The 26542-nt window shown below is 36.5% G+C and overlaps 2 protein-coding genes across 4 annotated transcripts in view; one reads left to right on the top strand and one right to left on the bottom strand.

Moving 5' to 3' along the window:
* Window positions 1-14608, top strand: part of ELMOD2 (ELMO domain containing 2) — a 30662-nt gene extending 16054 nt beyond the window's left edge. Inside the window, exons 6-9 of one of the 3 annotated variants that reach the window (XM_045552233.1) lie at window positions 1593-1726; window positions 4583-4651; window positions 5448-5581; window positions 14437-14608. In XM_045552233.1, coding sequence (XP_045408189.1) covers window positions 1593-1726; window positions 4583-4651; window positions 5448-5581; window positions 14437-14552 — 453 coding nt within the window. In that variant the 3' untranslated portion in view covers window positions 14553-14608. Of the gene's footprint in view, window positions 1-1592; window positions 1727-4582; window positions 4652-5447; window positions 5582-8079; window positions 11670-14436 lie in introns of those variants that run through there. The other 2 variants (XM_045552232.1, XM_045552234.1) reach the window with 2 other exon arrangements.
* A 2242-nt stretch (window positions 14609-16850) lies between these two features.
* UCP1 (uncoupling protein 1) lies at window positions 16851-25958 on the bottom strand. The gene is made up of 6 exons (XM_045552231.1): window positions 25638-25958; window positions 24789-24987; window positions 20559-20756; window positions 20352-20453; window positions 19383-19563; window positions 16851-17462 (listed from the first exon to the last, which is right to left on the bottom strand). Exons 1-6 carry the CDS (start codon window positions 25761-25763, stop codon window positions 17348-17350), a joined length of 921 nt encoding a protein of 306 aa, XP_045408187.1. The 5' UTR covers window positions 25764-25958; the 3' UTR covers window positions 16851-17347.
* Between the last annotated feature and the right edge of the window lie 584 nt (window positions 25959-26542).

Raw genomic sequence — 26542 nt, 5'->3', positions numbered from 1 at the left:
GTGCCTGGCACTCACTGAGGATTAACTGCTATTTCAATCCTCCTCATCATCATTTTTCTCTGAATTTCAGATCCTTGCTACACAATACCTTCCCTTTTTGAAGGGCTAAGATACAAATCTTAGCATTCTGGTCAAGGAAATTTTTACCATGGTGATCCACTGTGAAATTCAGTTCTAGAGGTAGAGAGCTAGTTGCTGGCAGTGACTAACCCAGCCACCCCCAAAGAGCTATGTAATTCGTGTTGCTTTAAGTGTAGTCCAAAGATCACCTTCACTAGAGTTAACTAGTGTTATATATGTATTATAGATCCAAAGCTCCACCTTACTCTTATGAAATTAGAATCTCCAGGGGTAGAACCCAGAAATTTGGTACTATGCATATTAAATTTTGAGTATTAGTAGTTTTACACTGTGGCTCTCACCACATCACCGAGGCCTTATTGTTGGCCTCAGACTCCTTGCTGGCTCTCACCACATCACCGAGGCCTTATTGTTGGCCTCAGACTCCTTGCTGGATTCATGGGGAGATGCTACTGTTAAAAAATTACATGTATTGGTAATAAAAGTAGGAACCAGATGAAACCTAATCTAATGATTGGATTTGCTTCAGAGCCAGAGTTGACCCTGTAAAGCAAGGTCACAGGTCTTCACATTTTATTTTAGGTAACAGGATACTCCTTTCGTTATGAGTTCTTTATTCAACAATGCCTGAAATGGTAGTGAAATGGAAAAAAATGCAAGTATTTCTGCTTTGCAAATTTTCACAATCTTTTTTTAATCAACTTCTGTAAGTCTCTTTTATTTGATGACTTCTGTTCAATTTAGAAAATGACTAAATTTTCTTAACTTTGTTTTGCATTGATTAGTTTGTTGGTATCTGATATTTGATAGCTGTTCTTAAATCCTCATTCTTAAAGATCTTTATTTAAAACCAGTCATATTATTTTTTTCTTTTAAAACTGAAAATTTGTAAAATAATGATCATACAGGTTGTAATACAGTATCATTTCTGCATGATCCCCTCCCTCAGGCCTGTTTTCTTTTTTCTGATTAAGGACTAATCCCCTACTCTAATAATAGAGCCTGTTTAAGTATACAGTGCTTGAAGCAAGAGGCCAAGTGCCTGAAATACTGTGTTCTTCTCAAGCAAGCAGTTTACCACTTCTGGTATATATATGTTAATTAGTAAATAAAAACATCTCATTGTTTTAGAGTTCTGTGTATTATTTGTTACCTTTTCCAAATCTATTCTTTATACCAATCTCACTCTTGCTCAGGCTGGTTTCAAACTCCTGGCTTCGAGTAATCCTCCCGCCTCAGCTTCCCAAAGTGCTAGGATTAGAGGTGTGAGCCACCTAGCCCGGCCTATACCAATCTTTTTAATTGGAATAAATATGCTACATTTAGAGGGAAAATGGAAAAGTTTTCTAACATATTTTTAAAAATTAGTCTTTGTTGAACCTGTGTTTTGTCTACAAAAGTTGTTTCATTGAAGGCATTCAGTTACTAGTTATACAAGCTATGAAAAGGAAAATGTCTTGGTAAATTAAGAACATCACTATTATTTGTAATATGGAAGCTTGTTTGTACAGCTTTGGAATCTTCTAATGCCAACGAAAAAGTTGAAGGCTAGAATCTCCAAGCAATGGGCTGACATTGGTTTCCAGGGTGATGATCCCAAAACAGACTTCAGAGGCATGGGCATACTAGGATTAATCAATCTTGTGTAAGTGCAAATAAACTTTCTTTTCTTCTCTAAATGAAATTACATGGAATCTCCAATCTAGTTAAATTCTAATAAGAATTGATCTAGCTGTTCATACTACCTCTGAATTTTAATAGCTTCAGTGCTAGAAGTATTTGCTAATGTGCTGGCAACTATATGAAGACATTGGAAATACACCTGTGTGTGTGATGTCTTTACTTACCAATGCTTTCCTCATTTTTTGTCTTTCTGATCTCCATTCTAATACGTCTTAAAGAATTATGTACACTCTTTCTTACTGTTTTTATCCTCTTCTTCTCTCTGGGCTCTCTGATCCTGTTTTGGGAAATATAAACAGGTAAGATGATAAAGTCTCCTCACATGTATTCTTCACCACCTGTGACAACTGATCTGAATCCCTGACCTTTCATATAGGTTACTATGTGGACTCTCTCTCCTTTATCTCTTTAATACTTACGAGTAGGTACAAGTATGAAATCCCAAAATGTGTAACTCAAGTAATAATTGATAGCCTGGAAGATCAATTTCCTCCTATAAGGATATGCAAATGTACAGATTCTAGTCTATGAACTGTGATTTACAGACTATAAAATGTCTGGAATGGGAAGCCTAACCATTAAAGTTTAGATAATTCTTACTGTGAAAAAATTAATCCTGAAATTAAGCTTAATTAGGCTAATATTGAGAAAAAACAGGTCAATATGGAGAAGGCTATTTTGGGGAAGATAACGACATTATGGTAAGGTTTCACTAGCTACAATTTTTTTCTAGTTACAAAAGTATTTAATTTTCTGTAATACCTTAATATATAAGCATTAAAGTTTCTTATAATAATTCTACCTCCCAGAGATAAACAACACTGTAATGTTAAAAAATATTAATTACAAAAAATAATTTCACAGTGCTGGCCAGAAGGGAATTGAATTTAGCTTAAAGTTTAAATAATTTAATAGGATTTGATTCCAGACTGTGGTTAAAGATTTTGATAGACCTTTATATGACTTACAGATAATTTCACTCTATTTAGAGCTAGTATCAACTGATTTGAAAAATGAACAGGATTCACATATATTAGTAACTATTTGATGGCCGTAATAGTGTTTATTGTTTCGTGTATAGAGCTATGACACTTCAGGACCAAATATATAGTCAAGGAACAGGCAAGCTATTAAAATAGCCCTGTGTAATTTATTTTTTAAAATTTCTTGGCCTTTGTCATGTAATCTCTTGAGATATTTTCTTGCTTTGAAGTATATCTGGTAGTTTGATAAGTAATGAGACTTTGGGTAAATGAATGCTGAGGCGAGTATAGAAGAAAGACTGTTTTACAGGGAATGAATTCAAGAGAGACTGAAGAAATCTGAATAGGTGAACAAATAGAAACAGCAAAGTAGAAGAATGTGCAAGTTAAGGTCAAAAATGTATGTAGGAAGGGAGGGAAGGAGTAGGAAGGAAGAAGGAAAAAAGGAAGGAAGGAACTCAATGCATATTATTGTAAAGAATAGTTTTCCTCATTGGACAGATTTTCTTTTTACCATTAGATACTGTTAAGATAGGGGTTAACTAAGTAAATTCAGCAAGGAAATTAAAAGTTGCTCTGTATTACTGAGTGAATATTTTAAGAATAGTTTGATTATTAAAATGTAATACTGAATTATATTAGAAGTAGTATGTACAAAAATCAAATATAAATATAAATAGTCTATTAAGGTCATTTTAGAATCAATCCAGAGATAAAGTAGAAAAATTTGAGTGCTTAGGAAAGCATTGCACTAAGCAGGACTACTTTTACTATTTTGAGCATCCCTTTGGAGGATCTGATGAAAGCTGTGTATATTCTCTCCCCAGAAAATGTATACACAGAAAAATTTGCACATAATTTAAGGTGGTTCATGGATCCCCTTTCATTCATAAATGATCCTTCATTCATGGATTTCTAAGTTAACAGACCCTGATGTGATGGATTGAAAATTAGAGCCAATGAAGAAAAAATGCAAGTGTATAGTATTATTCCATAGAGGAAAAAATAGAAGGGGAAGAGTTAGCTTTATGAAAATTTCAATGATTGTGCCCTCTAAATAAACCATAGAAATTTGTTTTTTATTTTACTTATCCTTACATCAACATCCAGCCAGTCATCGCGCGCGCGCGCGTGTGTGTGTGTGTGTGTGTGTGTGTGTGTGTGTGTATGTGTGGGTGTGTACCTATACCAGTGCATTTTGTGGTGATCCAAAGGTCGAACACAACTCAAGGAATTTGTGTTAGTATAGGCCAAAAGGATGTATGTGCCTACAAATAGACAGCTTTAAATACATTTCTCCTGTACCTGCTAATACTTCTGTTTTATGGCCATTATTTTAGTTATACCACGGATCAAGGAGGTTTTCTTGGTGCAAAAGAAAGATATTGGCTTTGATTGCACCAAAAATAGCATTAAACAATACAGACATAAGTTGTAGTAGAAGGAATAAGCCTAGGTGAAAGGAAGAGTATCCTAACAGGCACATGTTGACTATTTTATAGAAATAAAACTAAAACAAGCAAAAAGAACTCTACATAGAGTTTTTTTTTTTAATTAATAATTAGGTAGGCAATCTCCATTTAGATAATCTATTTGTTAAAATACTGTACAGTCTTACCAGGGGCTCATGTGGTATGCTAGATAGGCCCGATAGGTTGGGATTGAATTTTCATTCAGAACCATTTGTGAATCACTGAAGTGATTTGAGATCAAAATGGAGATGATTGTGGCAGTACTAGGACTATTATTTTGAAAGTGGCTTTTTGAATTGGTTTTGGATATCTTAAATTTGAGTAATGTATGTTCATTTCACTATTTTTCTTAAACTTTTTTAGGTATTTCAGTGAAAATTACACCAGGGAAGCTCATAAGATTCTTTCCCGTTCAAATCATCCAAAACTAGGGTAAGCTGGATATATTAAATAAGCTGTAATCTCTTGAATTTAAGGTGATTAGATAAATTTGAAGGTATTTCTTAAGACGAGATTATTTAATTAATAAGGACTTTATAAAGGATATTATATTACATGATATGTTATTTTAAAGGAAAAATGTTATCATAAACCAGTTTTGTATGTATTTCAATATATTTTTTAACCACAAGATACAGTTTATAAAATGGAGGTAAGTACATTTATAAATTTTTTTTGAGAAATAGATCTGAAAATAGCAATAGGAAATAGCTTTGAAATAGGAATGAGAAAATGGGAAGTAGCTTTGAAAATTGTAAGGTGAAATGCAAATTGAGGTCTTATTATTAGCTTTATCATTATTTTATTTTTATATTCTGATGATATCTAATCTTTGGAAAAACATAGTAACAATGTTAGATCATAAAAATAAATACCCTGATAATAGAGAAGAAAATAACAGATTATCCAGTGTGTATTTTAGAAATCAATGAGATTTGGTATATATAGTTCCCCTCCTCTTTATTTTTTTAAGAATTCTAGTTTTAGATATCATCTAAACAGAGCTTTATTTTTATTTCTTAGATTATATCTGGAAAATCAATAGCCTATAAAAAAGAACTTCTGGATCCATTCTGGTTTATTTTTCTTACTATGTAGAGATTTTTATAAAATTTATACTATGTTAGAAATGAAACAATGTCACTTTTTACTAACTCCTAACATAATTTTAAATTTATTTTATGAGCAATTTGGCTAGCTGGTATAACTGGTAATGTTTCTGACATAGGTATTCTTATGCAATAGTTGGAATCAATCTTACAGAAATGGCTTATAGCTTACTGAAGAGTGAAGCTTTGAAGTTTCATCTCTACAACTTTGTTCCTGGTATACCAACAATGGAACACTTTCATCAGTTTTATTGTGAGTATTAAAGTGAGTTAAAACTAAATCTAAGAGAACTCTTAAACCATTTGGAAGGTATACTATATATTTTAATCTGTTAATAATACCTCTATGAAGTATGTAATTTATGTGTATCATTTTATTATTTAAGATCTTTGAAAAACAGGAAAATAGCGGGAAATGGGTCCCCAAGAGTATTTTGTACTTCAGTTTTTATATTTGCTGATAAATTTTATGAAACCGTTTTTCACATGCAGGCAAATTTAGGATTTCATTTTTCTGTGGGCCTTCATTTCCCAGTAAACTACAAAATGAATATTCCTTGGTTAATGACTGCTGTTGAGCAAGCGATTTACTGTATTTAAATAAATACAGGAGGGTGGTAGGTAGGAAAGCTGTACAAAATGACCTCTGTCCTGTATTTTTTCCCCAAAACCGTAACTTGAGGATTTTGGGGTACTGTGCCCATCCTGTAGGGGTGAGGGAAAGTTTGCCCTTTCCCTGGAAAGCTCACTGAAAGATCAACTCACAATTAAGGCAGATTAATATGAGAAAGGTTTATTTACCAACACTGTGCACATGGGGAGAATCACATAGTGGTTACCCCCTATCCTAGTGAAGTTCAGGTATTTTTATACAAGTACAAGTAATTCTGTTTAGGGTGACAAATGGTGCTAGGGAGGACAAATGGATGGAGGAGACAGATTGACTTGTAAATGATTCTCTTTGCAAATTAGCCTGAGAGACAGATATTGTGTTTAAAATAATATGGGCCCGGTCTGCTTGCATTCTTGATCTTCTTTCCTGTAGTATGTTGGGATAACAGGGAGAGGAAGGGAAGTCAGTTGCCCCTTTTGATCTTTTAATCAGGTCAATCCAGCTTATTCAGATAAAGGGAAAACCCCTCCCAATGCTTTTTGATCTCCAGTGGCCTTTAATTCAAAATATTCTTTACATCAAAGAGTCATCCTTTGGGGTGAATTTTCCTGAGCTCCTTCACTCCCTTCTTAAAAAGCCTTTTAGGAGGGGCAGTGAGATCCTGATGAAAACAGAAGTCCAATTTATAACACAGGAGAGACTGTTTATAAACTATGTGATTTGGGCACATCATTTAACCTCTCTGCACCTGTTTCTTCCTCAATAAAATGGAAATAATGACATAGTTCTTGCATCATAGGGTTGCTGTGAGAGTAAATGAGCACACAATGAGCGCAATGGAAGTATTTTAAAAAATAGTTAAGTACATTTGATTGAATATAAAATAGGATATAGGGTCTTTTTTTCTAATTTACATTTTGTTTTGTATTTTAACGGCTTTGTTATAGTATAACTGATATACAATAAACTACACATATTTGAAAGTATACAACTTGATAAATTTTAACATACATAGGTCGAGTGCGGTGGCTCACACCTGTAATCCTAGCACTCTGGGAGGCTGAAGTGGGAGGATAGCTTGAGCTTAGGAATTCGAGACCAGCCTGAGCAAGAGCAAGACCCCGTCTCTAAAAAAAAAGGAAAAATAAAAATAACATATATATACAGCCATCAAACCATCTCTGTGACCTAAATGATGAATACACCCACCACCCCCAAAAATTTCCTTATGCTCCTTGGTAGTCCATGCCTCTCACTCCTCCCCAACCATCCCTGGGCAGCCACAGATCTTTTTGTCACTATAGATGAGTTTGCATTTATTTCTAGGATTGTGTTTAAGAGGAATCATGCAGTATATACTCTTTTTTTGTCTGGTTTCTTTCTGAATAATTTGTTGTAGGTGTTAATACTTTTTAATTAAAACTTTAAACAATTTTTAATTTAAAACAAAGTTTTTAAATTGGCTAATTATTTCTTTTTGTTGCTAAGTAGTATTCTATCATATGCTACACATTGTTTACCCATTCACTTACTGATAGACATTTGGATGTAGAGTGGTTTTAAATTCACATTTTAGTTCATATATATGTATGTGTGTGTGTGTGTATAAAAACATGTTTAGGTTCTTGAAATACTTTTAACATTTTGGGGGTTAATTTGACTACTGTAATTGAAAAACAAAAATATTAAGCCTATTTAGCATGCTCATTTTCTTTTGAAAAGATGCTGATAGTCCATTGAAAAAAGTAGAAATAACTCAGAAATCAAATAGAAAATAGCTTTCCTATACTTTATCTTTGTCCAACATTTTCTCATTACTTTCATTTTTGTGCTTTAGGGGTCTCTGGGGATAACTTTTCCCTATACTCAAGGTATCTTTTGAAAGTAATACATCTCTCAAGTTTGAGGGATTTTATTGGTTTTTGAGACAATAAATGTACACTAAATATTTTATTGAAATTATTTTGAACATACAGAAATATTATGAATTTCCTCAGGTTTCTAATAATTTTAAGGTTATTTTTGATTATTCTATCCTAATATGGAATTTAAAGGATAGTTGTATACTTTATAAAAGTGAGATGGTTTGAGTGTGATTTCACTATTGAGGACTATGCTTTGTTTTTCTCTAACTACAGGTTATCTTGTCTATGAATTTGACAAGTTTTGGTTTGAAGAAGAACCAGAAAGCATTATGTATTTCAATTTATATAGAGAGAAGTTTCATGAAAAGATTAAAGGACTCTTACTGGATTGTAATGTAGCACTCACTTTAAAAATATAAATCATCCATTGTATCTTCTATTTCTACCACATTTTGCACACATAACAGAATTTATATGTTGTAATAGAAATTATCTGATCAATTACACTCTTATATATATAATTTCCTACAAAAATATTTCAGAAATTCTATTTAAGAAAGCTAGTGGACAATCAGTGTATGTTTACAATTATTTATACACTGTTCTCCAAAGGTACCTTATCCTTCCAAAGATCCCCTCTGTAGAGTCATGTGAACAGTTTGGAACTTGGGACTTACCCCATAAAGTGTAAAAATATAAATCAGGTATTTGTATTAAATTGGTTGGTTAAAATGTGTAAAAAATCAGTTTTAATTGTTATATGTTGTAGCTATCAAGTTGATATCTTTTTCAAAGCTCTTCTAAGATTTTCTGTTTTTTAGTCTGGCTGTTTTTAATTTTCTTTGTCTTATTTTTATTTCTAGGTTAATTAACAGCAAGAGTAGTTCTTTATGGTTTTCTTTGCATCTCAATCACATGTCATAATGTAGCTTCATTAGTAGCAACAAGAGCTACTAGAGTAGATATGTCAGAGAGGATGGAGAATCATGACCTCCTTTTTGGTTTCTCTGATTATTGAGCATAATAGATAATGGGAGAATGAGAATATTGGTGACTAGCTTTTTTGTTTTTAAATTACACACTTTAAAATATCACAGTGTTATTTTAAGGCATTAAAGGCATTTTCTAATCTTCAGTATCCACTAACTGAAGACTTACAGCTTTTCTAAATTGTAGAAAAGAACCTTAGTTAGTGCTTGGGGTAGAGGCCTTTTATGAGGCAGCTTTGCCTATGTATGTTTATGAAAAGAGATGTATCTGTGAAGAAAATCTTGATCATGTTCAAAAGACAGTTTCTATTTCAATAAAGCTGTCTTTGAGATTTAAAAAAGAAGAAAACTTAAAGGGTTTTAAAAATCTCAGTTAAAACTTCATTGGTTTATTTGACTTACTATTAACTTTTCTCTTTGCTTGGCTTCATGGTGTTTCTAGATAATGGCGTATAGACTTTAAGTCTGTGGGATACTAAAATAGCTTGAGGAGGATGACTGTGTATTTTGTATAGCTTTATTCTCCTAAAATCTCAGGAGGGCAGCAAGTTTTGTCAGGGATTATATAGTGATGAGATTCTAATGGGAATGGTTTCTTGGTGTGTTTTAGACATTTGTACTCATAACAAAACTAAAAAAATTTAAAGATAGGAAAGTTCATCTGATTACTAAATTTTCCTTTAATCCTATGGAAAGCAACCTGTTACAGACATAATTTCATCTAAAACATGATATTTAGCACATCTTTTAATGTGGTATATATCAAGTGTTTAAGGACCGGCTTGTATGTGATGGAGCAAGACTTGGTATTTGCTCATGTTAGTTGCCAAACCTTTCTCTTCAAACTTGTGTAAGTGAAGAGTGGTAAGAAATACCCAACTGGAAAATAACAGATGCAGTGTTGTATAGTACATACATTAAAAGTTCATGCATTAAAATTATTTTCTCAATAAGATAAAACTATTTTTAAAATTTGGTTCACTTTATTATAATAGTGGCAATTTAGCTTTTCAGTATTATAGGAATTTAAAAATCAGCTTCTTATAGGGGACTTCTCAATCTTGGGAATATCTTTACTTAATTTTTAAAAATGTTTTCATGCTTTATGATCCAGCTAGAGTTTTATGATGTGTAACAAAATCCTGACGAGGATCAGGTGCTAACTATTAAAGTTCATTGTATCAAGCTGTTACCTACTACATGGAAAGCAATTCTGTTAGTCTTTTAATGTTTGTATTGAAAATACTTATCTTTATATTTTGATCTTTCAACAGCTGAGATCTTGGAGTGATTTAAACCTTTGTCAGTACACTTAATAAAAGAATGCTTGAGTATGGAAGGGAAAAATTTTAATGTAACTAAGTTTTTCCCCTTCTAAGGAGAAAAAAACTATAATGATGCTAAGAAAATGTCATTATAAAGTTTGCTCAATAATATGTTCTTTAAATCCACCTCTGTTTGTACATTACCAATATATCATTGTTTTTGCTTAAAATGATCAATAACTATTTCAGATAGTTACATAGCAAATTGATCCAAAAGCCACCAATAAATCTTAAGGTTTGATAGTCTGGAAGTCAAGCAAAATGTTACCCATGTCAGTTGTAAATTAGAATGTAACATGAGCCTTCCGACTCACATGTGATAGTGATATACATGAAAAGAAAAACATGATAATTGCATCTACCTTCCTAATTTCCCTTACTTTCAACATATGTATGTAAGGATTTTATGTAGTCTTAAAATCCATATTTAGAATCCTACCTGTTTCTGTAATAATTAGTAAAATGCCAAAGTAGTGATAGAATATTGTAGCATTGAAGTAGCAGGAAGATTATGTTAGTTTTAGCATTAAAAATATGAATCAATGTTGAAATGAATTTTTTATGTGCCCAATTAAAGAGAGTGTACCAGTGACAATAGTAACCTAAAAATTTAACAGTTACAGTTTAGTTCTGAAAGACAATCTTTAAAGAAATTGAGAAATCAGGGGGCATCAGTGAACCTATGCCAACCTCTCTTTGTATATAAATGCGGTGATAGAGCTAGATATAAAAATGAGTGTCTTACTGGTACCATTTACAGTTTAGAAAACAGAATCTTTTTCTTAAAATGCCCATACTGATTTTTTTTCCTGTGTTAAGAGCTACTTGTGTTTGTATGTATTTTTCTAAGTGAAAATATATGTACCCTTCATTTTTATTCCAGTGTTCATAATTGTTCATGCACTGTTTCTTCCCTTTGAGAACGTTCAGTGAAATGGAACTTGCTCAAAGATTTGCTCAAAGGAGAAGCACCACACAGATGTGAAAAGCGTATGCTCATTAGCAGAACAGAAAAGGTTACACATTATCATGGCACAGAAGAGAGGATGTTTGATTTGAAGGGCAGTAATATTTGTTATCCTTCTTGAAATAATATTTGGGGACCAGCAGCTATTTTCTCAGGATATATATACTCTACCCCACTTTCTTTTGAACAAGAGTGGGGAGGCCTAATTTCCATTTTCATTTTATGAACCTCTGGACAGAGCAATTTTTAAATGAAGATTAGTGGAATTGTTAAAAATCTGAGAGGAATCATGACTTGAGTTTTTTTTTTTTTTTCCTGTCTTCAGCTTTTGATGAAAAAAAATTTAAATGTAGTGCAGGTAAAACTCAACTACTGTTACAGGACAATTCTATGGTTCTGTTAAAGTATTCAAAAAATATTTAAACAGTAGCTTTCTCTGGGGGGAAAAAGTACCAGTTGGACACTTAAAGGAATTGATTTTTGTCTACTTTGGATAAAGCAGTTGACTTATGTAAAAGCAATGTGTGAAATGTCATTTTGTTTGGAATGTTAAGTGAGCAAATAAAAAACATGTTGACATTGTTGTAAGCCTTTCTATTGATAGTTCTCTCTTCCCATATTCCTCTTCCCTTATTTATGTCATATGTGTCCATGAAACATCTTTCTTATTTAATCATGTTACTGTAGGTAAATCAGAATACACAAAAAAATTTTTTGATTTTTGTGAATTTTTAATGCTAATTACCTACTTGTAATGTTGAATGTGAATAACTAGTTGTGAGACCAAAAATTTGCTTCATTTTTTTTTTAAAAAGCCACCATCACCCTCAGTTTTTACAAAGAATAGGAATAATTCATACTACATTGCACTATTTTTTCCTTAACTTTACATAAAAGTTCTATTATCATAAATGTATCTATTTTCATACTAATACATTAGTTTTTTTTTTTAACAGCTGTATAGCATTCCTGTGTGTATCTTGTTTGAAATAAAAATACTACATATAGAACTGGTTAGATAAGGCTGCAGCAGTACTTGCTAAAGTTAGTACTAAGTGTAGCTTTAAATGTGTATATTAGAAAATAGAAAGACTGAAAATTAAAGAGAAAGCATCCATCTTAAGGACTTTGATGAAGAACAAAATAAACAAGAGAAAGCAAATAATGCCAAGAATGAAATATGAGACATCACTATAGATCCTACATATATTGAAAAGATACTAAGAATAATTTTTTCAAAAATTTGAAAATTTAGATGAAATACAATTTCTACAAAAATAATAACTTACAAGAAGTGTACAAGAAAAAATATGAAACAAAAGTCCTAGAGCTGTTAAACTGAATCAGCAATTATAACCCTTTCCACTAGAAAATCCATAGTTCTATAAGGCTTGCACCAGTGAGTTAAATAATGCATTTAAGATAAAATAATGTCAGTTTTCAGACACTCTTGCAAAAAATTGAGTGTAGACTCTGCAATTCATGAGCCTATCATAGTCTTAGTGATTAAAACTCAACAAGGACAGTATGAAAAAGAAAAGTCAGTGTCACTGTACATGCAGTAATGCTAAACAAAATATTAGCATACTGAATCTAGAAACAGTAAATTTAATAAATAATGACCTATAGACATATTGTTTTAATATGTGGTAAATTATGGCTCAGTTCCCTCAATGCCCAGAGTAAAACTAATAGAATTTGCCACATTCATATGATCTTAAATGCAGAAAAAGCATTTGATAAAAATTCAACATCCATTCATGTTAAAAAAACATTTAGCAAATGAGAAATAGTAATTACCTTAATTTTACAAAATGCATCTTTATAAAATAACAAATATACTTAACGATAGACATTGGGATCAAAGTAAGAAAGAATTTACTCCTATCACCTCTGTATCAGTCAGCTATTGCTACAACAGAAGATGCGTAACAACCAACCACATAAAAATACCAGTGGCATACACAAAGCATTTACTTCTCCCACATCAGTAGGCTAGCTAAGCAGCTCTGCTAATCTTAGCTGGATTCAGCTGGCCTTAACTCTAGGCCAGGAGTTTATGACCTGTTTTGGTCAGCTCCATGAGGCTATAATTTATCTGGAACCAATGAGCTACCCAAGGTGTGCTCTTTTTGTGGTAATGGCAGAAGCACAAGAAAAAACCCAATTGCTCAAACCTATTTCAAACCTTTACTCATGTCCACTAACATTCCATTGGTCATGACAAGTCACATGGTCAAGCCCAACATCAATGGAACAGAGAAATGCACTCATTGAGAAGGGGAGAGGAATGAATATTTTCTGAATAAGGGCAAACTGACATAGTACATCTATTCAACATTGTGCTAGAGATCCTAGCTAGTGCAGTAAGACAAATAGATGGATGGAAAGAAACTAAAATTACTGTGCACAAGTGATACAAATATGAACATAGGAAATCGAAATAAATTGGTATATAAATTATAATAAAAGTGTGGCAAAGTTGCAAATAAAATCAATGTAAAAAAAAGTAAATTACAGCTCTGTATCCCAGAAAAAGACAATCAGAAAATAAAACTAAAAATTCATAACAGCATTTAAAAATAGAACCCAGGAATAAATATAACAAAAGAAATGTCACATTACTATGGAGAAGACCACAAGGCTGTTGAAATACATTTTATAAAACTATCAATAGAGATATATACCATATTCTTGGATTTGAAAACTATTTTCACATTGATCTTAAAGATTTAATGCAATCTATAGATTCAAAGTATTTATTTTCTTGCTCATGGTCTGTACGTAGAGGGTAATGATCTGCAGCAAAATGATCCATAGGTCGCCAGAGTTTCGTTAGATGAGCAGCTACTCAGGGCGTAGTGATTATAGCGCATAGTGATTACACTCATGGCAGGTGATTACACTCATGGCAGGTGATTACAGCACCAGTGGGAAAGCCGGCTATCCAAGTACATTTAAATTCTCTACTCATGACCCTTCTGCTTATACCATTGGGTAAAGCAAATTATATAGCCAAACCCAAAGACAAGTAATGGGGAATTATGGTCCACTTCAAGGTGGAGGGAAGAAGTGAATATTATTGAACAATAATCCAATTTGTCAAATCTAGTGAGGAAATTTGATCCTAGGAACATACCCCACAGTAATGGGTGATTGTGTATACCAGGATATATGTTGTGATAGGCTAGATAATAGCCCGCAAAGATGACCAACTTCTAAGCCCCAGAACCTGTGAATATGTTACCTTACATGGTAAAAGCGATTTGGTAGATCAAGGATTTGGGGATGGGGAGATTAACCTGGATTATCCGGGGTAGCCCGATGTAATTACAAGTGTCTTTTTAAGATGGAGGCAGAGGGAACTCTGACTACAAGAGAAGGCAACGTGATGAAAGAAGCAGAGATTGTAATGATGTGGCTAGAAGCCAAGGAATCCAGAATTCTCTAGAAGCTGAAAGATAGAATAGAATTCTCCCTGGAACCTGCAGAGGAACACGGCCCTGTCAACTCATTTTAGATTTCTGATCTCCAAAACTATAATATAATAAATTTGTATTGTTTTAAATCACCTAGTTTGTGGTAATTCTTTACAGTGGCAATATGAAACTAATATACATGTCATAAAAATATTCATGTCAGCACTGCAACAGCTAAAACCAGAAGCAACTCAAATGTCCATCAAACATAGATAGAGAAATTGTATGTGCGTACAATAGAATACTGTATAGAACTAAACATCTATGAACTAGAGCTATGAGAAACAACTTGGATGAATTCTAAATATATAATATTGTCAAAAGATGCCACACATTACAAAAAGCGTACTAGATGATTCCATTTATATAAACTTCAAAAATAGACAAATTAGCTATATAATTTAGGGATGCATACTTAAATAGTGAATCTATATAAAAACACACAAAAAGATTACTATGATACTGGTTTTTGAAACACACACACACACACACACACACACACACACACACACACACACACAGAGCATTTACCATGAAAGCGAAGTTAAGCTAGTTGTGAGTGGTGGAGGTAGTTCTGGGTGCCTGTAGTCTTCTGATTCTTGAGCTTCACTGTAAATACCTGTTGGTTCACTTTGTAATAATACACTAAAATGTTCATTTACTTTATGCACTTTTCTGTATATGTGTTATATTCCACAATAAAAATGTTCCCATTTTAACAAATGAAGACAGAAGGAAGCAAGCATGATTTCTAAGCAGGAAGTTTGCAGACTTTACATCTTACCTTGTTTCAGGTAATGGATCACCTTGTTAAACAACAAGGTATTGGACTGTGATTATTGCCATTTGTTTTGCATAAAAAAGAAAAATCAGCGCATGGTGATTCTCAGGCCTTCTGCAGGGGTTTTTGCCGGGGTTGTGTTCCCTGTCAGATGACATCACTGAGACAGTTATCAGGGCACTCAGTAAATCCCCGGGTACATTCTGATACCAGGTCGATTTCCTTGTATTTCCGTCTGTATGGGGCAGGGCCTATGCTTGTTTTATTTGCCACTGTATACACAGTGTGTAGCACATAGCAGGCCCTCAGATATTTTCTGATGACTGATTTTCTGTTTACCAGGAATTGGGTAACTTACTTCCCTCATTTGCTGCTGCCCTTTGCCTGACCAGGGTCCCGGCAAAGAATTGATGTTATATGTTTTCTTCCTTATTCTTGAAAGAAACACGTTACTGTAAGGTTGTGGTTTGTCTTAGTTTGCAGTCCCTCCAAATGAGACCTTGAGAAAAGGATTTGCAATTCATATGGGAGGTGATCCCAGGCAAACTGGTAAGGGAGTAGGGCATTGAGACAGGGAATTGAAGTCAGCCCATGAAGGGTTTTTTAGGAAGAAAAACACTACTGTGTGTAGCTGGAGTGTGATGCCTCAGTGGTATTCCCCATGAGGGTTGAGGGAATTGAGATATGTATACACCAACTACTATCCAACGTTGGTGTGGCCCTGTGCCCGGGGCTGCAATATTTTCCCAGCTCTTCTAGCATTTCATGCTCAGGTGGGGAAAGCTGGCTCTAGTGGCCAGAAGACCCTAAAAAAGGCAGGTGTTGGCATGATAATGGGAAGTCAGGCCAACAAGCACTAAAGGGGTAAGAGCACAACAGTGTGTGCAGACACTGGAGACATCTTCGCCAAGAGGTTTTTATAGGTAACAGATGGGGACGATAAGCATGGAGAGAAGGGGGAAACCACAGCAGTAAATGTAACACGGGGCAGATTAAAACAGAAATAGAGTGATGCCCGACAGCCTTGGAGGTTTCCTGGTCCTTCTGAGGCCAGTCTTTGTTTTTGTCTTAAAACAAGACTTTGCCTTGTATTATACTTTTTTGAATTTCTGGCTCACTCTTTCCCTATCTCTTCTGCACATGGTTTGTAGCCATGAAAAAGGTTATTGTAGATGCTAATGATGAATTTGAATTTGGCTTTGCTGGAAAGATGCCATGAAAAGCCCTTTTTATCTCAGTAAGAATCTCAGACTGTTCCTTTGTCTCCCCCCAAGCTCTAAAATTCTATGAGAGTAGGACAGACACCAGGACAATCGTGCCCAGATAATTATAGTTGTTATGGATGTCATAAAATATGGGCTTTACAAATTAAAAATCTACACTAATAACATTGAGAGTAAGTTTATGCCTATGATTCTAAAGACCTTCACTTACTATTGGACAATTTTGTGTTCTAGGTAAACTTTCACTTTTACATCCAGGCACAGATCCCAAAAGATAAACTTTAACAGGCATTAGCAATACTTTATTGACTATATTAACTGACAACTCTGGTTAAGAAATAAAAGGAAACAGTAATGTTTTCTTTGATAACTTCATTTTTTAAGTATTTATAAATATAAACTGCATTTCACCCAGTTTTTCTTTTCCATTAGTTGGAATTATAATTAAAACATGTTAAGTTCTTCATACTCAATCATACAATTACACTCCAAAAATGGCCAATTAAATGCAGTAACTTATATGGGCATTACATTTGCCATAATGTATACTGAGTGTTTTGCTTCTCCCTCCTTAAGACACTGAGAACAAAAGTTATGTGAAACAGGTATTAGTTTTCCTCTTTTTTTATATAAAAAAGTCCCAAACTCCCTACTCAATTCCTTTATCATTCTAGGTTGAAATAAAGTGAATAGGATTTTGGTTTTTTATTTTTTTAATTGAATGATCCAGTCAGCAAAGATTCCCACTGGTATTTTCCATCTATTCCTTGAAGTGGATTATGTAGCACAGTCCACGGTCTGCCTCGACTTCATCAATTCTCGTTTCAGTTGCTCAAAGCACACAAACATAATGACGTTCCAGGATCCAAGTCGCAAGAAGGAAGGTACAAATCTAGAAAAGTGCATGTCAGCATTCTGTTAGTTTGTCTGAATTTCTTAAAGCTATTATAGCACAGGCAGTTTATGCTTCTCTTGTTGCCACTCCTCAAATGAAGTTGCTTAAAAGTACCTATTCTTCATCTCTCCCATCTTGCCAAAAATGAGGTTTCCTCTAGATGTTCTGTACTACTTGAAAACAACCAAACCAGGTGATCACATCTATATAAATCCATAAACATCCTTCATTCCCACCAAACCAAAGCATGTCTTTTTTCTGACATGGGCTTTTTCAAAAAACTCTTTTCTTCTTTTTTGAGAGGAGGGGAAATTTTGATTTTATTTTGCTTTGCAGAATGGGAGGTAGGAAAACTATTAAAAGAGAAAGTAAGAGAAGAAAGCAAAGAAGTGATGGGTAAGTGGACCATATTCCAGAATCAATCTTGGCAATTCTTGTCCTTTGAGAAACTGTCCAATGCTTTAATGGTTTTTGTTTTGTTTTGTTTTGTTTTTGGTTATTTTTAAGAATTCTGCCAAACTGGGAAGACCAAATGATTGATTTTGAATGCCTATTTGCAGCGATGAAATGTTCCAGGAGAAAAAGATGTCATCAGTTAAATCTGCCTTGGATAGATTTTTTTTTTAACCTGGCCTATAAATTCAAATTAAAGGATTTTTTTTTACCGGGTCTCTTAACATGTTTCTCTTGAATCCCAGATGTGTGTGGGGTTTTATTGGGAAAAAATATAAATAACATAAAATTTACCATTTTAACCATTTTTAAATGTACATTTCAGTAGCATTAAGTACATTTTCATTGTGCATAACCATCATCACCATCCATCTTCAGAAGTTTTTTTGCCACCCTAAGTAGAAACTCTGTACCTATTAAACAATAACTCCCAATTTCCCCCTACTTCCAGCCCCCGGCAGCTTCTGTTCTACTTTGTGTCCTTATGAATTTGACTATTCTAGGTACCTCATTTAAGTAGAATCATACAGTATGTGCCCTTTTGTATATGGCTTATTTTATTTAGCATAACATTTCCAGGGTCATCCGTGCTGTAATATGTCTTTCCAAAAAAGTTTTTAAATTTGAAAAAAATAAAATTATTGTTAAATGATTAATGGTTTAATAACTGGTATGTCCATTTTAAGTTAATTTTGCAGTGCATTTCATTTGTAGTAATGCATCATAAATGCAGATTATGGTGAATTGGAACTTTTTATATAATGTGTATAGTGCATTCATGCTTATTTTATAAGGATTGAACCATTGTCTTACAATTTTAAAGGGTTATAGAATTTTATTATTTGACCACTAGTGTAATTCTTGTTGAATATGTCCACAAATTAGTTCATACTATATTTTCTTAGGAAGGTGGTTTCCAATATAATATAATATTTCATTATGGGAAAATGTGCACTATTACATAATACTAGTGTTTAGGTGAATGTAATAATTACCCAAACTATGTAATTTGCTGAATCACTTTTCCAGATTGGTGGCAATGACTTTTCCCTAGTTTTGCTTTAATATAGTTTAAAAAATTGAGTCCATCAAATTTAAATAGTGAAAAAATAATATCTTGCTTTTTCATAGCTCTCTAGTATGCATTCCCTCTGCTTTTAGTTCTTCTGCCCAGAGAAAGTAAAATGCTGTCTATGTTTCCAACAGATTGTGAAATCATAGAACTTCCAATGCAAAGGGCACTGATTTCCAATGAGCCTTTGATCAAGGTTGGGAAAATTTTAATATCACAACATTTTATTTTCTGACACAGTGAAATTGGTGAATTTGGGGCAGGGAGAGTCAACACTAGAGCACTGCATGTACTAAGGCTGGTAAGCTGAACGTCAATTGCTTGGATGAGGCAGCGTCCCCAAGCACACAGTCACCCTGAACACATTATCGATACAGAAGATCATATCTTACCCTTTGAAAAAAGCTGTTGGTCCTTCCTTAGTGAACATTGTCACTGCACAATTGGGCACACTTTTGTACTGTCCTGGTGGAGAATTAACAAATCTGGTTTTCACCACATCCACTGGGGAGGAGAGAAGTGTTGTGCAAAATCCAGCGATAAGAGCTGACACCAAGTGGCAGGGGACGTCATCTAAAATGGATCAATGAAACAGGTCAACATTAGACTTTTGGGGGCTTGTAGTTTTAGTTATCTGTCAGATCCTTGTAAACCTGTTGATAACAGGAGGTCAATGTGGATGTCTTATAAATAAATTAAATATGATAAAAAAGGTTATACTTGTACTAGAAAAAGATGGCAAGTAGTAAATGGCATAGTGGATTGTAAACACCTTAGGAAAATAACCTGTCAACTTTCTTCATGACATTAGGGCCTGGCATGATGCCTAATATATGGGCATCTAATACTTTTTTATTGAATAAAAGTCATCGTACAAGGAAATTTTAATGTCTCTAGAAACTGTTAGAATATTATTTTTAAGAACCTGTCTTATGGTACTATTTTTTGGATGAAACCACTGACAATCTCCTTATATAACTAGCTCTATCGAATATAGCACAGAGTGGACCTTAACTTCCTGAATTCTGCTGCATAAAGAATAAAATTCTAATAAAAGTCCCACATATTAGTATTATATTAAATGAGAATAATGTTAAGAATGACGTTCCATGTTGTTTTTGTTGCAGCAAAACAGCCACAGAATTTTTTGTTGCAAAAAACTTCTGTTCCAGCAAAACATCTTAAACTTAAGGTTTGGGTCTTTTTCTGCATCTCAAAAAGTCGTGCATACATAATGTTTTAAATTACTTAATTTTTTAAAAAGAGAAAATTATTAAAGTTTAAGTCTAATTTGGCTGCAGAAACTCCAAGATGAAATTACAAAGGTGCAGAACTATGTGTTCTATAAACTAGGAAGTTACCTGCTAGTACTTTGTTTTTCACAAGGGCCTCCTTCATTAGGTCATATGTTATTAGCTCTGTACAATTAATGATGACATTTCTCATCAGATTGGGAGTAGTCCCTGGAAAAAAAAAAAAGAAAAGGTTTACTAGCTCTATTTTATGATAAGGTGCCAGTTGGATATATGTGTTTTGAGGATTATAAAATCTACCTCAAAGTTAGTTACCTTTCCAAAGACCCGTCAAGCCTTCCGTCGTTGCTATAATTCTGTAAGCATTGTAAGTCCCAGTGTAGCGAGGTTTGAGGCCATGCAGATGGCTCTGCGCTTGAAGTCTGACTTTCACGACCTCTGTGGGCTGCCCAATGAACACTGCCACTCCTCCAGTTGTCAAGCCAGCTGAGATCTTGCTTCCTAGGCTTGTTGCTATCCAGAGAGAAGAAGATATTTATCAACAAAAAATTCAAGACCCAGAATGCATCCACATCTTTTTAATTTTAGTGGTGTGTATTGTTGTATTCTTAAATCTTTTCTACTTCCCAAATGCTTGTCCAAGGGTTGATCATATACCAACTCAGAGTTGGCTAGAAAACTTTAAGTGTCTGAAATTTTCAAAAAATGAAGATTTTCAAGGAAAAAGAAAATACAATGCCTATTTAAACAGTGGCTTTGTTCTTTCCTGTATTCAGCTTAGTTCTTCCCATGTTAGGCTCTCTTTTTCAGTATTTCCCAGCTGCCAGCAGACAGCAGTCACCAATGCTGCTTGGTCTTCTTCCCATGAAGGACAATGTTAATTATTGGACTTATCAGTCTTAGGAAAAGCCCAGTGGACAAGTTGCCCCAATATGGAACATCAAGTAGTGTTAGGCCACAACACGTGAAGGGCACAAAAATAAGAAGAAAGAGGCTAAAAAGGTGCTTTTTGTCTCGTAATGTTGAAAAAATTAGCTTATGTTACACCAGACAGATATCATTTAATACAAATAGTCTCAAAGCCCAATATTTGTTCCTACAATTAAATATAAAGTTATGGTTCAATAACATTTACCCAGCAAGAACCTTCTCAGTCTCCCTAATTCTGTTTCCTAATCTGTCGAATAGGGATAATAATATCTACCTCACAGAGTTGTTGTGTGGATTGAAATAATATCGATAGGCTGGGCATGGTGGCTCACGCCTGTAATCCTAGCACTCTGGGAGGCCGAGGCGGGTGGATTGCTTGAGCTCAGGAATTCGAGACCAGCCTAAGCAAGAGCGAGACCCCGTCTCTACTAAAAATAGAAAAATTATCTGGCCAACTAAAAAATATATATATATAAAAAAAATTAGCCAGGCATGGTGGCACATGCCTGTAGTCCCAGCTACTCAGGAGGCTGAAGCAGGAGGATCGCTTAAGCCCAGGAGTTTGAGGTTGCTGTGAGCTAGGCTGACGCCATGGCACTCACTCTAGCCCGGGCAACAAAGCGAGACTCTGTCTCAAAAAGAAAAAAGAAAGAATATCGATAAAGCACTTAAAATACCATCTGGCACAAAGAAAATACACAAAAATGGCAGCAATTTTTTTCATTACTATTATGATTATACTCTTTTCTCATTATTCTCAGCTGGGAGTTGAGCATATAATAGATAACTGTCTTTTAATTAGCAATATCATATGATTACTGTTGCCTTCACTTTTGGCCCAAATTTGTAATTTATTTTGATGCACTGATGCACTCATCCTATCCTCCAATCGCCAACCCTCCAATCTCCTTTTCATTTCCTAGTACAGCTCCTTGGGAGAGAGGCTATGTTGTTCCTCCTCCTCTTCCTCCTCCTCCTCCTCCTCCTCCTCCTCCTCCTCTTCCTCCTCCTTCTCCAAAAGAAATGTATTTACAAGATACATTCTTTGTCTACTCTTCTCACAGCCCATTTCCTCCTCAATCCTTTACAAGCTGGCTTATCCCTTCCCCCCCCGCAGCTGAAGATGCTCTTGCTAGGAAGCCAGTGAACCCCAATTTGTTAGGTCCCATGACCACTTTTCAGTCCTCTCCACACCAGATCTCTGTGCTCTGTTTGACCCTGTTGATAATCCCTCCTGGGACTTCCTGGAATCTGGCTCAGACTTTTCTCCTAAACTCACATACCTCCTAGACATTACCTGTTGACCTGTCCTAAAATGAATTTCTTACCTTCCCCCTAAGACAGTTTCTATATTCCCTCCCTCAATAAGTGGTATCTTTAGCCAGAAACTTGGAAGTTGTCTTATATTTCTACCTTTCCCTTATACCTCACTTCCAGTTGCTCACCAAGTTCACTCAATCATACTTCCTAAACCTTTCTGATTGACCTCTTTTCTCCTTCCCTACTGCCAATGCTTTAGGGCATATGCTGATCATTTCTCACTTTGTAGCTTACCCCTTGTTCCTATAACTAAATATTCCTATCCTCTTTCTATATATACTCTATACTGCTGTGCAAGTGATCTTTTGAGAATATGAATTGTTTATGCCACTCCCCTGCTGGATATTTTTACAATGACTTCCCGCCACTGCAAGGATAAAATCCAAACTCCTTAGCATTGCATGCCAGGCCTTTTGTGATCAGGCTCCTTAGTGCCTTCCTTTTCCCTATGGCCTAGTGACATCCTAGCCATCATAATGACATAGTACAATACATTACTTTTTCTATGTTTAGATACACAAATAACTACCATTGTGTTCCAGCTGCCTACGGTATTCAGTACCATAACACATTGCACAGGTTTGTAGCCCGGGAGCAATAGGCTATAGCATATAGCCTGGGTGTGCAGTAGGCTGTACCACCTAGGTTTATGTAAGTGCACTCTATGGTGTCCACACGATGACCCATTCGCCTAGCAACACATTTCTCAGAATGTATCCCCATCATTAAGCAAAGCATGACTGTACTTATAACACAGCCTGTGTCTATTAACTTCTTCTGCCCACGTACCCCATACTCTTAACTGTAGCTCTGCCTAGAGACACATCTGTCATCTGTGCATCTAACACAGTTACCGGCACTTGGCAGTTCAATCAAGCTTACTAAGTGAACTGAATAGGCATCACATGGAATGCTGCCTAAGGTACCCAGCAACTGTTAGAGCAGTCAGTCTGTGAGGAAAACCACCTGTCTGGGCGGCTTTACATCCTTTGTGTTTCTTCTCTTGCTACATCTACAAATATGACAATGCACTATTGATCTAGAAACGTCCAGACTTGATCTTCACTTTCAAAGTACTTGTGTGGGTAAGTCTAAGTTATATATTTGTATAAACAATATTTACAAATTATCCCATAAAGTTATAGCATTCAAAGGTTACTCACAGCAGAAATGATGAACTCTACTGAGGTAGTCACTTAATAAAATCATTTTACCATCAGCACATCTCTGGCTCATCTGCTCCACAGGAAAGTGTCTCTGATATTTATAAGCTGTGTGATTTTGTGCATGTTACTTAACTTCTCTGATATGCAGCTAACACTTTCTACTCACAGCATTCTTGTGTGGTTTGAATGAGGTACAGAATCTCATGCAAAATGGAGGGGACAGTAGAGTACCGGGGTTGGGAACCTGGGGTCAAAGACCAGACTACCTGGGTTTGAACTCTGGCTCTGCCCCTAAATATCTGTGTGACCTTGGGCAAGTTCTGCAACTCTCTGCTCAGTTTCCCCATTTGGCACAGGATAATAATACTAGGACTTTTCCAGTTATGATGTATCTGAAGCAGTTAGAACAGGGCCTGGTACACAGTAAGCACTCAAAGAAATGCTAGCTAGACTGACAGGGATGCTCGGAGTACACTGGCACTCAGGGAATATTGGTTTTCTTCTTTCCCTGAACAAACTGACTACAAAATAAGTCCACTTTTTCATGTCTGGTCTTTCCTAGCATCAGAGACCTTACAAGGAACCTCTTAAAATAAGTCTTCTCCTGTCCTTTCAACTCTCCACACAAAGCCTGGCTTTCTTTTCTTCAAATGAAAGAGTTTTAAATTTTCTTGCATGCCAAAATTATCAGGGGAGCTTGTGAAATCACATTTTCTAGTCCCCAAAGTGAGGATTCAGATTCAGGGGACCGTGGTAGTCCTCATTGGGACTTTTGACAATCTCCATAGGTGTTTCTGATATACTTTGCTGTTTGGGGAACTTTGACTTAAACATTATTTTATAGCCCATCTCCATTCTCCAAAAGAGACCCAAATTAGGCTCAAAACTTACATGACTGACTGGGGGATTTTTACAAGCATAAAGCTGCATCTAAAGAATTGATTTTGCACACTTTTTTCTTTTTATGAACGAGGAGCTAATATTTGGGGAAGGGGGAGAGTTCAAATATTGTTTGTTGTTTTTTTTCCTTGCCAGTTTGCTATAAAGACGACTGCCCTGTGTGTTACATTTTTTGGACAGAGCTGAGCTCAGGGCTTTTCTGCCCTTCTCAGAAACACGCATTGCTTACTTTCCTTCCCCGCGGCGAAGAACTCCTGGACCGTATCGTAGAGGCCAATCCTCAGCGAGGCGAAGCTGATCTGTCTCTGGAGGCCGGCAGGCAGCCCACTGTAGAGTTTCACGGGCCCTTCTGTTTTTGCCAGAGTGGCGATGGTTCCCAAGACGCCTTTATACCTAATGGCACCGGAGGTCTGGCATTCGCCTTGGACCTGGAAATGAGAAAGGTGCGGGTCGGAGGGAAGGGAAAATTGAGCAGTGGGGGCCTCTCTGGGGAGGAAAAACAAGCCTGGCACCCGGCTGTCCTCTATGGAGAAATGTGAAGCCAAGATTTTCCCACCGTGTTCCTGTTCTCAGTTTCCCTTTTTAGCCACATCTTCCCCATTCCCCGTGTTTCTATACATATATGTGTTGTATGTGTATGTTTCTATATGAAGGGGCTGCAATGCACATTTGAACATCCCGCCTTTCCTCTCCAGAGCCCCTAAACCAGTAGGATGGGACGCTGCCCCCGCAGCAGGAAAGAAGAAAGGACAAAGCGCCTGATTTGTAAACTCAGGAGAGGCTGATGTTCTAAGCTCTTAGGACACTGAGAGCCCCCCAACCGGGGAGAATTCGTTAGTAGTCGTGGTAACCCATCCTCCATGGCCCTTCTGGTTGTTCAGTTAATTTCAGAAAAAGTTCCATTTTCCCATCCGAAATCGCCAGCCCTGGGTTAAGGCCAAACTGTTTTTTGAGGTGGCCACCTGCCCCGCCTAACTGCGAACGGGTGTTTAAACCAAAGCAGAGAATCAAAGGACGCACACAACAGATGTTCCCCCTCTGCCCTGAGGCCCCTCGTCACCCCCGTCCCGCTCGCTACCTGTAGCCGGACTTTGGCCGTGTCCAGCGGGAAGGTGATCACATCGGCCACGCAGGCCGCCGCCCCCGCCGAGAAGATCTTCACCCCCAGGGTCGGGTGCGCGCCGGAGGCCGTCAGGCCCCCCATCCTCACCGGAGAGCCAGGCGGGGCGCCGGTGCAGAGGGAGCGGGCTCCGGCCCCAGGGTGGAAGTTCCTGTCCCTCCCTCTTCACGCCTGTCCCCCCGGGAGCAAACCCGCTCTCTCTGACTTCTGGGACTGCCGCGGGGGCGGCGGAGCGCGGGATGGGGCCGGGTCCCCCAGCGTCGCCTCCTCTCACCCCGGTGTCTGAGGACCCGCTGCGCCCCTGCTCTCCGCGGTGACTTATGTACCCGGCCGCTCCGGGAGGAGCCACCCGAGGTCTCAGAACACGGGTCGTGGGACCTGGCAAAGGCGTGCCCGGGAGCGCCAGGTCCCTCCCTCTCCATCCTCGCTCAGCGGCTGGGGAGCCGCCCTGCACCCCGAGAGCCCTTGCTCAGCGTCTCACAGGGTGGGGCGCACCGCGGCGGTCGTCACCTGCGCCCCGCACCCCTGTCACCCTTGCCTGCTCACCCTCGGCTGGGGCGGGGAACAGATGGGGGCCCCAGGAAACAAGCGCGATCGCCGCACTCAGTGATCCTGGTAAAAGGTCCAGTGGGCGCTCTCGCATTCCTCCCGCTCCCTAGCACCTTGCAGGCACCTTGCAGCTTTCTCTGCTTCCCTGTCCTCTCCTTTTAACTCCTCATCCTCCCGATGCCTTTCCAACCACCAAATTCAGACCTGGAAAAAACCAAGAACACGCTGAACTTTTAAAAGAAATGAAATGTTTTGTTGGATCACTTTTGGAAGGAAGGTGTCAAATGAGACAATAGACATATAGAAGCAAATAT

The sequence above is a fragment of the Lemur catta genome, chromosome 5 (assembly GCF_020740605.2).
Source record: "Lemur catta isolate mLemCat1 chromosome 5, mLemCat1.pri, whole genome shotgun sequence".
Lineage (NCBI taxonomy): Eukaryota > Metazoa > Chordata > Mammalia > Primates > Lemuridae > Lemur > Lemur catta.
Note: the sequence above shows the minus strand (reverse complement) of the source record. Positions and strands in the feature narration are given on the sequence as shown.